General features: G+C 38.7%; 1 protein-coding gene across 1 annotated transcript in view; it reads left to right on the top strand.

Annotated features, from left to right (window-relative positions):
- Positions 1-479: 479 nt before the first annotated feature.
- Positions 480-12,042, top strand: part of LOC116385502 (serine/threonine protein kinase 26) — a 17,748-nt gene continuing 6,185 nt past the window's right edge. The window contains exons 1-4 of the mRNA XM_031851015.1: positions 480-818; positions 10,397-10,465; positions 10,662-10,823; positions 11,326-11,382. Of these exons, the coding sequence (XP_031706875.1) occupies positions 798-818; positions 10,397-10,465; positions 10,662-10,823; positions 11,326-11,382 (309 nt within the window). The 5' untranslated portion in view covers positions 480-797. The remainder of the gene's footprint in view (positions 819-10,396; positions 10,466-10,661; positions 10,824-11,325; positions 11,383-12,042) is intronic.

Here is a 12,042-nt window from a genome sequence, read left to right as displayed (position 1 = left end):
TTCTCCTCCTTATTAATATTGTTTTTTGTGTACATGTATATATATGTGTGTATGCGTGTATGTACATATGCATGTATGTATGTATGTATGCATGTATGCATGTGTGTGTACTGTACATACATGTATGTGTAGGTGTTTATATATTTATTCACTACTTGCTAAAGTATTGTTACTATTTATTGCTATTATTTTTATCTTGTACCTTGGTTTTTGAGGTCTTTTGTCAGACTGTTCTATTTTGTTAAAAAATAATAGTTAACATCTATATATACATATATTAATACAAATATATATTAATATATATATATAATATTATATATAATATATTATATATATATATATATATATATATATATATATACATTATTTTTTCTACTTCAAGTGCTGCCAGTATATCAACACAAGGTGTCAGTAGACTTCCTCGTGTATAAAAACTGTCATTTACTACTCTGTGGCTCCTCCCCTGAAGTAGGCAGTAACCCCTCGTCATCCTCCTCGTTTTGCTCAACAGTTCTTTTTATGTGTTGCTGCTGCAGAGACTCTCAACAGGTCGTGTTTTGTAGTTTGCTCATTTCTCTCTTTTTTCTACTGCAAAAACACACCGCCCTGTTTTTTTCCTTCTTATCGGATACATCTCTTCCACTTTCTTCGTCGAAGTTAAACCTAATTTCTTTTTGGAGTTTATTTTTTCTCTCGAGGAGGAGGAGGTAGAAAGAAAGCAGGAATCAAGAGTAGAAGAAGGAGAAGAAGGGGAAGAAGAAGAAGAAGAAGAAAACACACACCTGGAGGAGTAAACCATGGAAGTTCCTGGTATGCAGGTGAGCAGAAAGGTGCACTCGGTGGTGGATTAGTTCGTAAAGGTTGTTGGGTCTGTTTCTGTCGTCGTTGGGAGCGAACTGAACCAGTTTATCATGAAGTGGGTGGAGGGAGGGGGGGTGTAATTGTGCAACTACAGGCCGTTTCCGATACATTTAGATACATTTGTATCGTGTTTTTGTGTGACGTTTGAACTGAACTCAAAGGAGGTTTGTGAGCTCGAGCGAACTGTTCTCTGTCTCCAGTCTGAAGAAAAGTCACCGTGGTGTTGTTTAAGAAGCTCCTTATGTAACATGTGGCGCTCCACACACAGTTTATGGTGTACCAACACTCCTAAAGTAACTTCAAGAAAAACTAGAAAAGCTCTATACAAGTACAGTCCTTTTTGTTTTTACAGTCCATAATGTGACTTTTGTGCTCCATGTTGAGTTCACACTGACTTTCTGGTGTTTACATCTCTTAAAATATTCCTTTATTTGCTCATTGTGTGTCTGTGGAACCCCATACTGACATCGTAGTGACTTTTTTTGGCACTTTTGGGTCGTTGTCTTATTATGAAATGGCTCTTGAGTGTGATGTTATCCCTGTAATATTCCCACAGTGACTCATTGTGTCTGAGAGCTTATTTTAGGCGTATTTATGGCTCGGTATCTTTATCTGTTTTTCTATGAGTTATAATTAGACTGCCCTCAGACGATACTGTGTGATACTCAATTATTGACCTATAGTGATACTCATAATGGACTAATATCTTTTATTAGATTATTGGTTTGACATTGGATTGGTATGATGAGACTTAACGTTTATTCTAGGGTCACCTTGTTGCGTATTGAAGGTGAATCTGTAGTTTCCGTCTCCTCAACAATGTGCAGGGTGAGTTATAAGCCTCCATTCGGCCTCCTGTTTGGCTGGCTTTCAGGTGTGTCTACCTGTGGGACTGGCTGTCGGTGCACTCGCTCTGCCGGCTCTGTTCGCCCCAGGTGGGCGTGGCGGCAATGGTGTCGAAGGCTTGTTAAATACATACACACACACCTGACACCACGGCAGCAGCTGCTGCAGCGCTGAGGCTGACAGGAATATATACATAAGTCTGTTGTACCTGCCAGGAAGACCGATTGTGCCTTGTGGGAAGTGTTGTGCAATGCTGACTAATGGTGACGGTTTAATATTTATTTTTTAGTTGGGGCCGAGCACCGACGAAGTCTCCAAATAAGTTTTTAGTGACATTGTGGTATACATGTCTCTGTACTACTCCTGAAGCACTTCAAACCTGACTTTAGTACTACAAACTGGCTTTATAGTAACATTATGGTGTAAATATCTCTAAAGCTGTCCCCGTAATACTCCTAAAGTTACTCTCTAAGTACATAAGCAAGTGCTGTAATGTTTCCTGACTGGAAACAATACAAACTGTCTTCACAGTCGGTGATTGAATCATCATTGGTACGCGTCTACCAAGTGATATTGGTGACGAGGGGTGCCTGCGAAGAGCCCATTGGATATTTAAAGACACTATTCACCCAGCCACGGCCTGTTTAAACCCTGCTGCCATCTGGAAAGAGATACAGAAGTATCAGCTGCTGTACCACCAGACTACAGAGTAGCTTCTTTCCTCAGGCTAACTTAGTTTTCTTGTGTTTTTCTGATGTACCAAAATGTGACCACAAACTGTATTTCATTGCAAAACCCTGTTGTACAAGTAACCTTGTAAATTTGGAAACTTAACCACTTCCTCTGGTAACTTAAAGCTGCTATAATCTCAAAAGACGCCTCAGTTTTTTCTTATCACTGGATGACACTGCTGTTGTGAAACCCCAACACTTCACTTGTTCAAGAAACCCTCACCGATAACAGATATTACAGATGCTGGTCTTCACATCCTTTTTATGTTTTTCTGATGTAATTTCAAAACTATGCCCTCATCACGACTCAGTTATTTACAATGCTTTTACAGTCTGTTAAGAATAATACATTTATTGTTCAACACTGTAACATTTTGCTGCCTAGAGCTTATGATCTTTCAGGGTTTCCCACAGTGTAATTTAAGCGGAGGCGGACCGCCAAGCCTGAAATACAGACCACCTCTGCCAGTGCCACCAGAAATTATAAACTTTTATGAACATTTTTATGAACATCTACCCTTTAGAGAAAATTTAGCAGAAGTGCTACATTAGACGGAGAAGGCCAACTATTGAAAGAGTGTTGCCGTTAGTTTTCTATTAGAAAGATCCTGTATTTTATGACCAAATTTGAGAGATTCGTGTTTCAAAGACTGCAGAAACTCAAATGTCTATATTGGCTCATAAAAATCAATTGCGCATCAGGTTCCATCGTTGTTTTTTGCTGCGAAGCATTTGCTGATCAAAGCGTTTTCAAATATGAGGATTTGCTGTTTTTTTTAGGAGCAGTACAACATAAAACACAGTCCTCCTCAGTCTCCTATCGATTTCAATCTGTTGTTCACAGTGGGACATTATCAGAGACCGACGACTAGAAAAACATAAATGACGATCTCTTGTTTTTGATAAATTAACAGGAGAAGCTGGTAACGTTAGCAGCATTGCTAACGGCTAACAAACGAAGGTTCCGTTCAGTTAAATTATGATGCTTTTAAATTCCTTCTGTTTCTAAGTAAAATATAATCTATTATATCTATCTATGAGCTTATCTGATGGACTGAGGTGACACTAGGAAAGTACTCGATGACTCTGTCGTCTACAGCTGATCTGGCGCCGTTTAATGAGACTTTCATTGCTTAATTGGTTCACGATGTCCTGGCCGCTTATGGGAAACCCTCAGAAATGACTCCACATCATCAGGCACATGTGAACATGTTTTCATTGGTGCTTATCTAATTCTTTTATTGTCCCGTGATGGTCTGAATGCTATTTTTAGTCGGCTATTTCCTCTCTGACAGAGAAAAGATAATGAGTCAATTAAGAAGGTTAGGAATGTCCTGATCAAGTCTTTTGACCCTGGTTCCAAAATAAGTCTTAATATTGTATATCTGCAGATAACCAATATTTTATTCTGTTGGAGTTGCACAACCTGCAGAAACTGTCTCTAAGTAATAACCTTAAATCAGGGTTTTTGTAAACTCTCGTGTGAATTATTTTTTTTTCTTTACACAAATGAAAATAATCACATTTTCTGATCAGAACCCACTGGTTTGTTGACTGCGATTTTGAAGCCTTGAGTTTGGCATTTTGGCCGTCGCCATCTTGGTTTTTTTTAAACCAGAAGTGACACAAGAGGGTGGAGCTATGGACAACCAAACTCTTGAGTATTTAAATTGTCAGACGACCAAAATGTTACAATTTTCATGAAGGGAAAACGGTGTGAAAGGCTTAGAGTTGTTAAACGAAAACACGGACTACTCCCAAAAGGGACTACGTCTCTGGTAGCAACCTGTCAATCACCGTGTAGCCCCGCCCTGAAGCATCCCCTGCTTTATGGTCCATCTGACTCTAAACTGACTCTAAAGGCGACTGTGGAAAAGTGGATAGCAGGGCCGTCCTTCAATCAGAGGATCGGCGGTTCGATCCCCGGCTCAGGCTCCACTAGTCGCATGTCGATGTGTCCTTGAGCAAGACACTTAACCCCAAAATTGGTCCCGTAGCTGTGCCTACGGTGTAGAATGCGATAGAAGCTTTGGATAAAAGCGTCTGCTAAATGACTAATGTAATGTAATGTAATGTAAACGCCCTGTTTCCCTGATGAACTGTGACTCCTGCAGGGCATACTTTTTTAGTTTCAGCTGAAGCTTTCCCGACATCTGGTGTGAAAAGTTCCCGTAGTAAATCAGTCTGCCACTCTGACGTGAACAGGTGCAGCGCTGGCAGGTTGTTTTCCAGACATTGCATGGAAGCCGTCTGCAGGTGTGTCGACAGAGACGGGGAGTGTCCTTTTCTTCTTCTTCTCTTTCATGACACAATCACCGGCTCCACCAGACTGACACTTAAAAGAGACTTCTGTTGTGTTCCTGGGTGAGAAATAATCAGCTGCTTCTTTTGTTTTGGCTTCGGGTAGTGAGTCAGTCTTTCTGTAGTCTGAATCATAGTTCTTTTTTTATATATTCTGGTTTGTTTACATTTTCCTACACCAGAGGCTCCTTCTTATTGGACAGACTTTCAACAACATGTCACATCACACATCTGCCGAGTCCGATTGAGTCAAAGTCGCCAGTTTCACTCACGATCACGGTCGTCATCATGTTCGATTTCAAATAAAAGCATCCGCTAATTAACTAATTAAATGATTTAAGACACTGATTTATTTTTGGTTCAAATTTCAGCTGAAACGATTAGCTGATTCGTCTCCAAAGAAAGTAAATCGGCAAACATTTTGATAATGAATTGCCCTTTTTCAAGCACAACTACCAAACACACATCCTAGTTCCAGCTTCTTTATTGTGCTATTGCTGCATTTCTTCCACTTACGGGATAATAAATTAATAATTTGGTGCTTTTGTTCTGTAGCCGATTAAGTTTTTTTTAAAATTCCGACTCGGCTATTTCAGATTTTTGCCAATTTCTTTATTTCTAGAAACTATAATTTACAGCATACACAGAGGTTTTTGTAACTTTTCTTTCATAGAAAACTGAAATTCAATTATATGTTGATAATAACAAATTGCTGCAGTTTTAGAGAAAATGGATTTGTCAAAGTTACAGAACCTTCTTGTTGTCTAAACCTTGTTTTTAAGCTTGTTCCTCCACGCCTTTTTCTTTTTTACGACTATATTGACGGCGTATGTGCGATACTTTACCGTCTGTGCCGCTGTGTGCCGACATCAAACTACCATGCGGCATGTGTTTACATATGACGGGCTAAAACATTTTAGAGACTGATCAGCTGACAGCAAGCCAGTTTCGTCTGGTGGCCGATTGATAGGTGCATTTTGTGTTTTGTCAGGAAATTGCAATGGCCATTGTTTACTGTTTGTTTACTAGAGTTTTCTCTCTGTGGTCCTGATTTGCTCTGCAGTATAAAGTCCTGCACCTCTATGGAAACAGAACAATCATGGCTGGAAGTAGAGAGAAGTCAAACATGTCTTTAGTGCAGAATGACTATTATTATTACTAGTTATTATGACATAAATCTTGAAAAAGAAAAAAACGCAAGTGGAATTTCTTTAATAATTATGAAAAAAATTGTTTTTGTAACTCATCAATTAAAACAAACAAAAGGGCATTGATGTGTCTTTAAGAGCTCTCCTGTTGAATAACTCAACAGATCATGTCATGTTTGTCGACTTGAAATGAAACAGGAAATGTTTGAAGAGCGGTGAGATGTTCACATGATGCGACTTTGCAAAGGTCATTTTTGAGAATGCTATGTTTGTACTTCCTCCTCTAGCAGCTGTGACCTTTGAACCCCTTTTTGGTTGGATATTTGGACACCACTTGTTAGTAAAAACATGGATCTCTCGCTCTCTCTCACACTCTCTTAATCGCACACAGAGTTTCCACAGTCGCGTCCAAGTTTTCCTGAATGCAGCTGAATGTTTGCATGTTCCCTTCACTTCCCTTCACCTTCCCACTCTGCTTCTTTCTGTCTTTGTAGCTTCGACCTGAAGCTGACTTCTCTCACCGCTGTTTCCCTTACCACCATTTAAACTCTGTCAATATTTAAATCTTCTGTCTGCATTTAAATTCAGGCTAACGTGATGTAAAATGTGCTGTAATGTGTCCCTGAGACTTTATAAGCCGAAGCAAAAGTTAAAGTTGTTTCCCCCAGAGAATGAGCAGTGGCTTGAAATTGTTTGGGAAATTAGCCAAATGGGAAAAAAAACTAACGTACCTTGTGAAAGACAGAAATCAGGACAATTTGACCTTTTACATGAATCGACATTCTGAACAAATAATCTGACTGTGTGGAATGAATGAATCCTTGTTGCAGGTTTCAAATGTGAAATTTCAATAAAAGTACAAATAAGTGTGGACTTGGCGGCCGCTTGGAGCTACATGCTGATATTCATCAAGCCAAAAGATATTTATTTGGCTCCTTTTAATATGATGATTTGCTTATTTTCTCTATTGCAGAGTGAATAAGTACAATTTAAGAACTGTATGCTTCACTCACACACTCTTGTCACGGCGTAGAAAAGCCATCAACACACGAGTGACAACTTTGTTCGGCTCATTTTCTGGAATCAGTGTAGCATTACAGCATGGTGGAATTATCAAGCTAGCTAACTATTTGACGGCTACCTAGTTAGCTAGCTTGATAATTCCACCATGCTTTAATGCAAGCTAGTTAGCTAACTACTGGACAGTTGGCTAGTTAGCTAGCTTTCTGATGCCGCCATGCTTTAATGCTACATTAGTTACAGATAAAATGAGCCGAACAGCAGCCCTGGTTAGCTATCTAGCCTGCCACCTGTCTCTGTTGTGGTTCTTACCCTAACAACAATCACCATATTCTTTTTTACAAGACAAGTTTAATTATAAAGAACATTTCAGCAAAAGGAAATTAAAAGCACTTTACATAAAACCTCTAAAGACAGAGTGGAAAAAGAAACTCATTCATGTAACATTTTTGCTGTGTTTTGTGTCCAGTGATCCTGCTGGCTGGTTGGTTATCTAACAGCTTGTTCAGGTTAATGGATGCACAGTGAAGACGCAACACGCTTCCTGCTTCTCCTCGTAGATATTTAAACACTTTCTGGGAGATTTACGGCGTAAGGATTTATCGAGAGTGAGCAACGTGATCCAACAGCTTTTTTTTTTAATTTTTTTTTTTTTACATCTGATAAGTTGGTTTGTTTGCATTTGTGTTATTCTCATTGAACTACACTATTGTAACTGATGCGCTAAAAAATTTAAATTCCCAGACTGCGTGTCAAACAGTTGTTTTACTGATTATAAAACCGTCAGTGAATCGTTGACTAGAAGCGTGTTTTTTTTTGTGTCGTTTTTACAGTTTCTGCTCCTCGACTGGACACACAGAATTTATCTACTAAACAGAAGTGTTCTGTAATGATTGAGCGAGTGTTGAATGTTTAACTTCCGTCTCTGTTGTTGTTACAGAAAGGTCAAAGAGTAACCTCTCAGCTTTATATAATCCCTCATGAATCTGTTATTTCATCTTTGAGGCTTTTAGTATTTATACTCCTTATACTTTCACAAGTCAAATGTTCCTGATATTGGAGGTATTTTTTGTTGAGAAACGCCTCAATTAATTTCGTGTCTTGCTGATTTGATTGCATTAAATAAATATAAATATTGCATAAATATGAAAGCACTTCTCAGGATGTATTTTGGGAACATAAATTGGAATAAGAAATATAATGCAACCATGTAGAATTTTCACTGAAAGAAACTTTATCGACATTCCCATTAGCCTCAGCTGTACTTTGTGTTTAGTGCTAGTTAGCACGCTAACCAGCTATACTAATGTAGTGAACATGGTAAACACAAAGACTGTACAGGAAGTGGACGTTGTCACCATTACGTCACCCATTGGTTGGTGGACCACGGTTTTGGAGCCTCGAGTTTGGTGACAATAAACGATTGTTTGATTTCGGTGTTTCTTTTCTATGATCTGAAGGTTCACAATATATATAAGAAATATATTAACAACAAATAATGTGTTTTCTTTGTTTAATAATCGCCTTTGTGATGAGGGAGTTCATAGACCGCTGGGGAAGCCCCATCGTTGCTGATCAAATTATGACGACATAAGTAATCGTCCATTTAGATATCAATTAACTTTCTTATTGCCTCGAGGTGAATCATAGCAGCGTGCGGTTACCTTTTCCCAGGATGACAAACGCAAAGGAGAAATTAAAGGATGTTTTTGGTTAATTTTCTTCTGACGTTATATTACGAAAACAAAGCCATGCCACGAATTAATGGTACGAAGACCTTGTTCCTATTATGTTAAAACCCTCCTCTGTCGACTAACGATGAACTACTAATGCTTCTGACCGTTCAACCAATCAGTTACAGATTCATTCAAACTTTATTTTAACCCTTGAGTGTTGTGACGGTTTATGGCTTTTTAAGTTATGTTCAAACTGTTGCATCTCAGCTTAATCTTTGTGAAACTAGAACATTTAAACACATTTAAAGGTAATTGTCTTCAGTTCCATGTCATGATTAAAGTTGCTGCTGTTATGCTTTTTATCTCATCGTATTGTGAGTTTATTTTATTCTGCTCTCACTGTCTCGCGTCTTTGCTTCTCCGTTTCTCTGCAATGAGCTAAAAGTATCAGCAGACAGTAACCACTGTTTGCTGACTGGGTGTGGCAACGTTGTGGTCACCGTGTGCGTGCGTGTGTGTTTCTTTTTTTAGTTCAGAGGGAGAGGAAACTCAACCAGCATCGTAGGAATATCATACACGTCTGTGGGTGTGTTTATTAAGTGTTCATCCAAGCAATTCTTGAGGTGTGTGTGTGGGTGTGGGACAGATATTGCAGTTTTAAGATGTAACATGCAGCCACACACTCCAAATAACCAGTGGACAGCAATTGTTTAATTAAAACATGCTTTTAACCCCCCCCCCCCGGTGAGTTTTGGGGATCAGAGGGTTAAACGTTTGAACCGTCAAACAATCACGACTGTGAAAGTTTCATTTAGCAAGTTTTCACTTTCCTTTGCTAGTAAAAACAAAACGTTTCAGTCGCGCACACAGAAACCAAACTCATTCATGCTCTCCAGATCATTTCAGTGATCTTGTGACATTTCCTCAGACGCCAGAACAAATCAGAAAGCATCACATTAAAATCCTCTCAGCAGTTCCTCTTTAGAAGTGTCTTCAGAGTGTTTTTCTTTGAAGCTGTAGACGTGACGAGCTGAAATGTGACGGAAGATGTTTTTAATTTAAAAGGCAGGAAACGTGAGATTCACATTGACGACGTTTATTCCTGTAAACTCACACGGCCTTTAAGAGTTTTACAAGCAACAAAGTTTAGGAAACGAATGTAAGTCAGTGGAAAGCCTTCAGAGATAAGTTGTGTGTGTGTGTGTTTAGTTCCTGTTATCTTTAACTGTCATGCCTGCTTCCTTCTGTGTTTTTATGAGGTTTTGTGTGTGTGAGGCTCTGTGGTGACAGTCTGTGTGAGTCTGTGTGAGTCTGTGTGAGTCTGTGAGGCTCTGTGGTGTGTGTGTGTGTGTGTGTGTGTGTGTGTGTGTGTGAGTCTGTGAGGCTCTGTGGTGTGTGTGTGTGTGTGTGTGTGTGTGTGTGTGTGTGTGTGTGGGTGTGGAAATCGGAGTCAAAGTTACTGAGAAAGTGATCAAAACGCAGCTTTAATTATATTTTTGTGGACTTTACATGTACAAGTACTTCAGATTTCTTTCTGTCATTAAATATTATTTTCATTAATATTCTACATAATGTATTCTATATGTGTATATTCTATAAACTTTACGTACATTTTTTAATTATTGTGTAAATATAAAAATGATGATTCAATTCCCGTCTGTCTCTCCTGTCCTTGTTTCCTCTCTTCTTTTCTCCTTGTCCCCTCTCATCTCTCCTCATTCACTCTCTTCTTCTCCTCTCCTTGTTTCCTTTCCTCTTCTTCTTTCTTCATCCCCTCTTCTCTCCTCGTCTCCTCTCCTCTTCCTCCTCTCAGAATTCTCAGATCGATCCGGAGGAGTTGTTCACTAAATTGGATCGCATTGGAAAAGGATCTTTTGGAGAGGTGTGTGTTATAGTTCACATTTCATTTTACAAGGTTATCTGATTAATTGTTAAAGTTTTTACTATATATATTTTTCTGCTTCTCTTTTTGACCATCTTTAATTTCTTACTATTTTCTTTCCTTTCCCGATTTCATTCTTCTACTCTTCCTCCTCTGCCTCCTCCTCCCCCTCCCCCTCCTCCTCCTCCTCCTGCAGGTATTCAAAGGAATCGATAACCGTACTCAGAGCGTAGTTGCCATAAAGACGATAGATCTGGAGGAGGCTGAGGACGAGATCGAGGACATCCAGCAGGAGATCACCGTTCTGAGTCAGTGCGACAGTCCGTACATCACCAAGTACTTCGGCTCCTATCTGAAGGTAAATACTAATACACTAATATCTGTAAAAGTAGTATTACCACACTGTAGAAATACTCTGCTACGAGTAAAAGTATTAGAGTCCAAATATACTTAAAGCGCCAAAAGTCATGCAGAATAATATACATTTTATTACTGGATTATAGTTATTGATTCATTAATGTGTTCATCACTTTAATGTTGCAGATTTTAATTACTTTGGGGATCAATAAAGTCTCACTGATGTATAATAATTGTATGTATAAAATACAAACATCTCACGTTGTCGTAGTATTAAGTGGCAAGTAAAGTAGAAGTAACTCAAAATTGTACTTAAGTGCAGTATTTGAGTAAATGTACTTTGTTACTTTCCACCGATGGAGTGTGTCAAGTGTCTCCAGCATCCTCTCATTGCTCATTAAATCAAAGTTAATCTGAAGGATATATAGGTTTGAAATGTACACACAGCAACATGTGATGAATTAATAATCTCTGAGTTAATTTTGCGTTGTCTCTTGTTTCAGGGCAGTAAACTATGGATTATTATGGAGTATCTGGGTGGAGGTTCAGCGCTCGACTTGGTGAGTTTTAACATTTATTGATCTAATTCAGTCCAATAAAACGTCATGAAGTGAATAAGTTTCAGCATTTCCTCAGAGAAGTGCTCCTCACATTAAAGGTTGTTGTTTTTTAAAACATGAAACTTTGAGTCATTTTGGATGGATATCTATAAGTTGGAAATAGATATGAATTAAATGCAAAGAATGGTTTCTAGTCACCTCATTCTTTCCCTGAACATCATTTACTTGCCAAAAAAACTGCAGCTCTAAAGCTGTCAAGAAGTTTAAATCATTTAAAAGTAAAGTAACTATTAAAGATTCACAATATGTGATCAGTTTATCTAAATAACAGCCATTTTGGAAGTTGACGGTGACATTTTTGGTGTGTTTTACTGTCAAAAGAGTCGACACAGATCCCCTCTGCATGATTAACAATGTGTTATTACAGGATAATAATAAAGTAAATCAAGAAAACACCAAAATAGTGACGCTAGCTCAAAACTGGACTGACAATTAGGCAACAAGCTTGCCAGCTTGTTGCCTAATTGTCAGTCTTGTCTTGAAATAAACTGAACAAGGTGTGTCTGAGTTCCTACGTGCAACCTCCGGCATGTCAAGTGAGTGTTTTATAGCCGTGTGTGTGTGTGTGTGTGTGTGTGTGTGTGTGTGTGTGTGTGTGTG

This window comes from Anarrhichthys ocellatus, unplaced genomic scaffold, assembly GCF_004355925.1.
Source record: "Anarrhichthys ocellatus isolate YVR2014 unplaced genomic scaffold, GSC_Weel_1.0 scaffold11, whole genome shotgun sequence".
NCBI classification, from domain to species: domain Eukaryota; kingdom Metazoa; phylum Chordata; class Actinopteri; order Perciformes; family Anarhichadidae; genus Anarrhichthys; species Anarrhichthys ocellatus.
The sequence above is the reverse complement of the archived record's forward strand: the minus strand, read 5'-3'. Positions and strand labels throughout refer to the sequence as shown.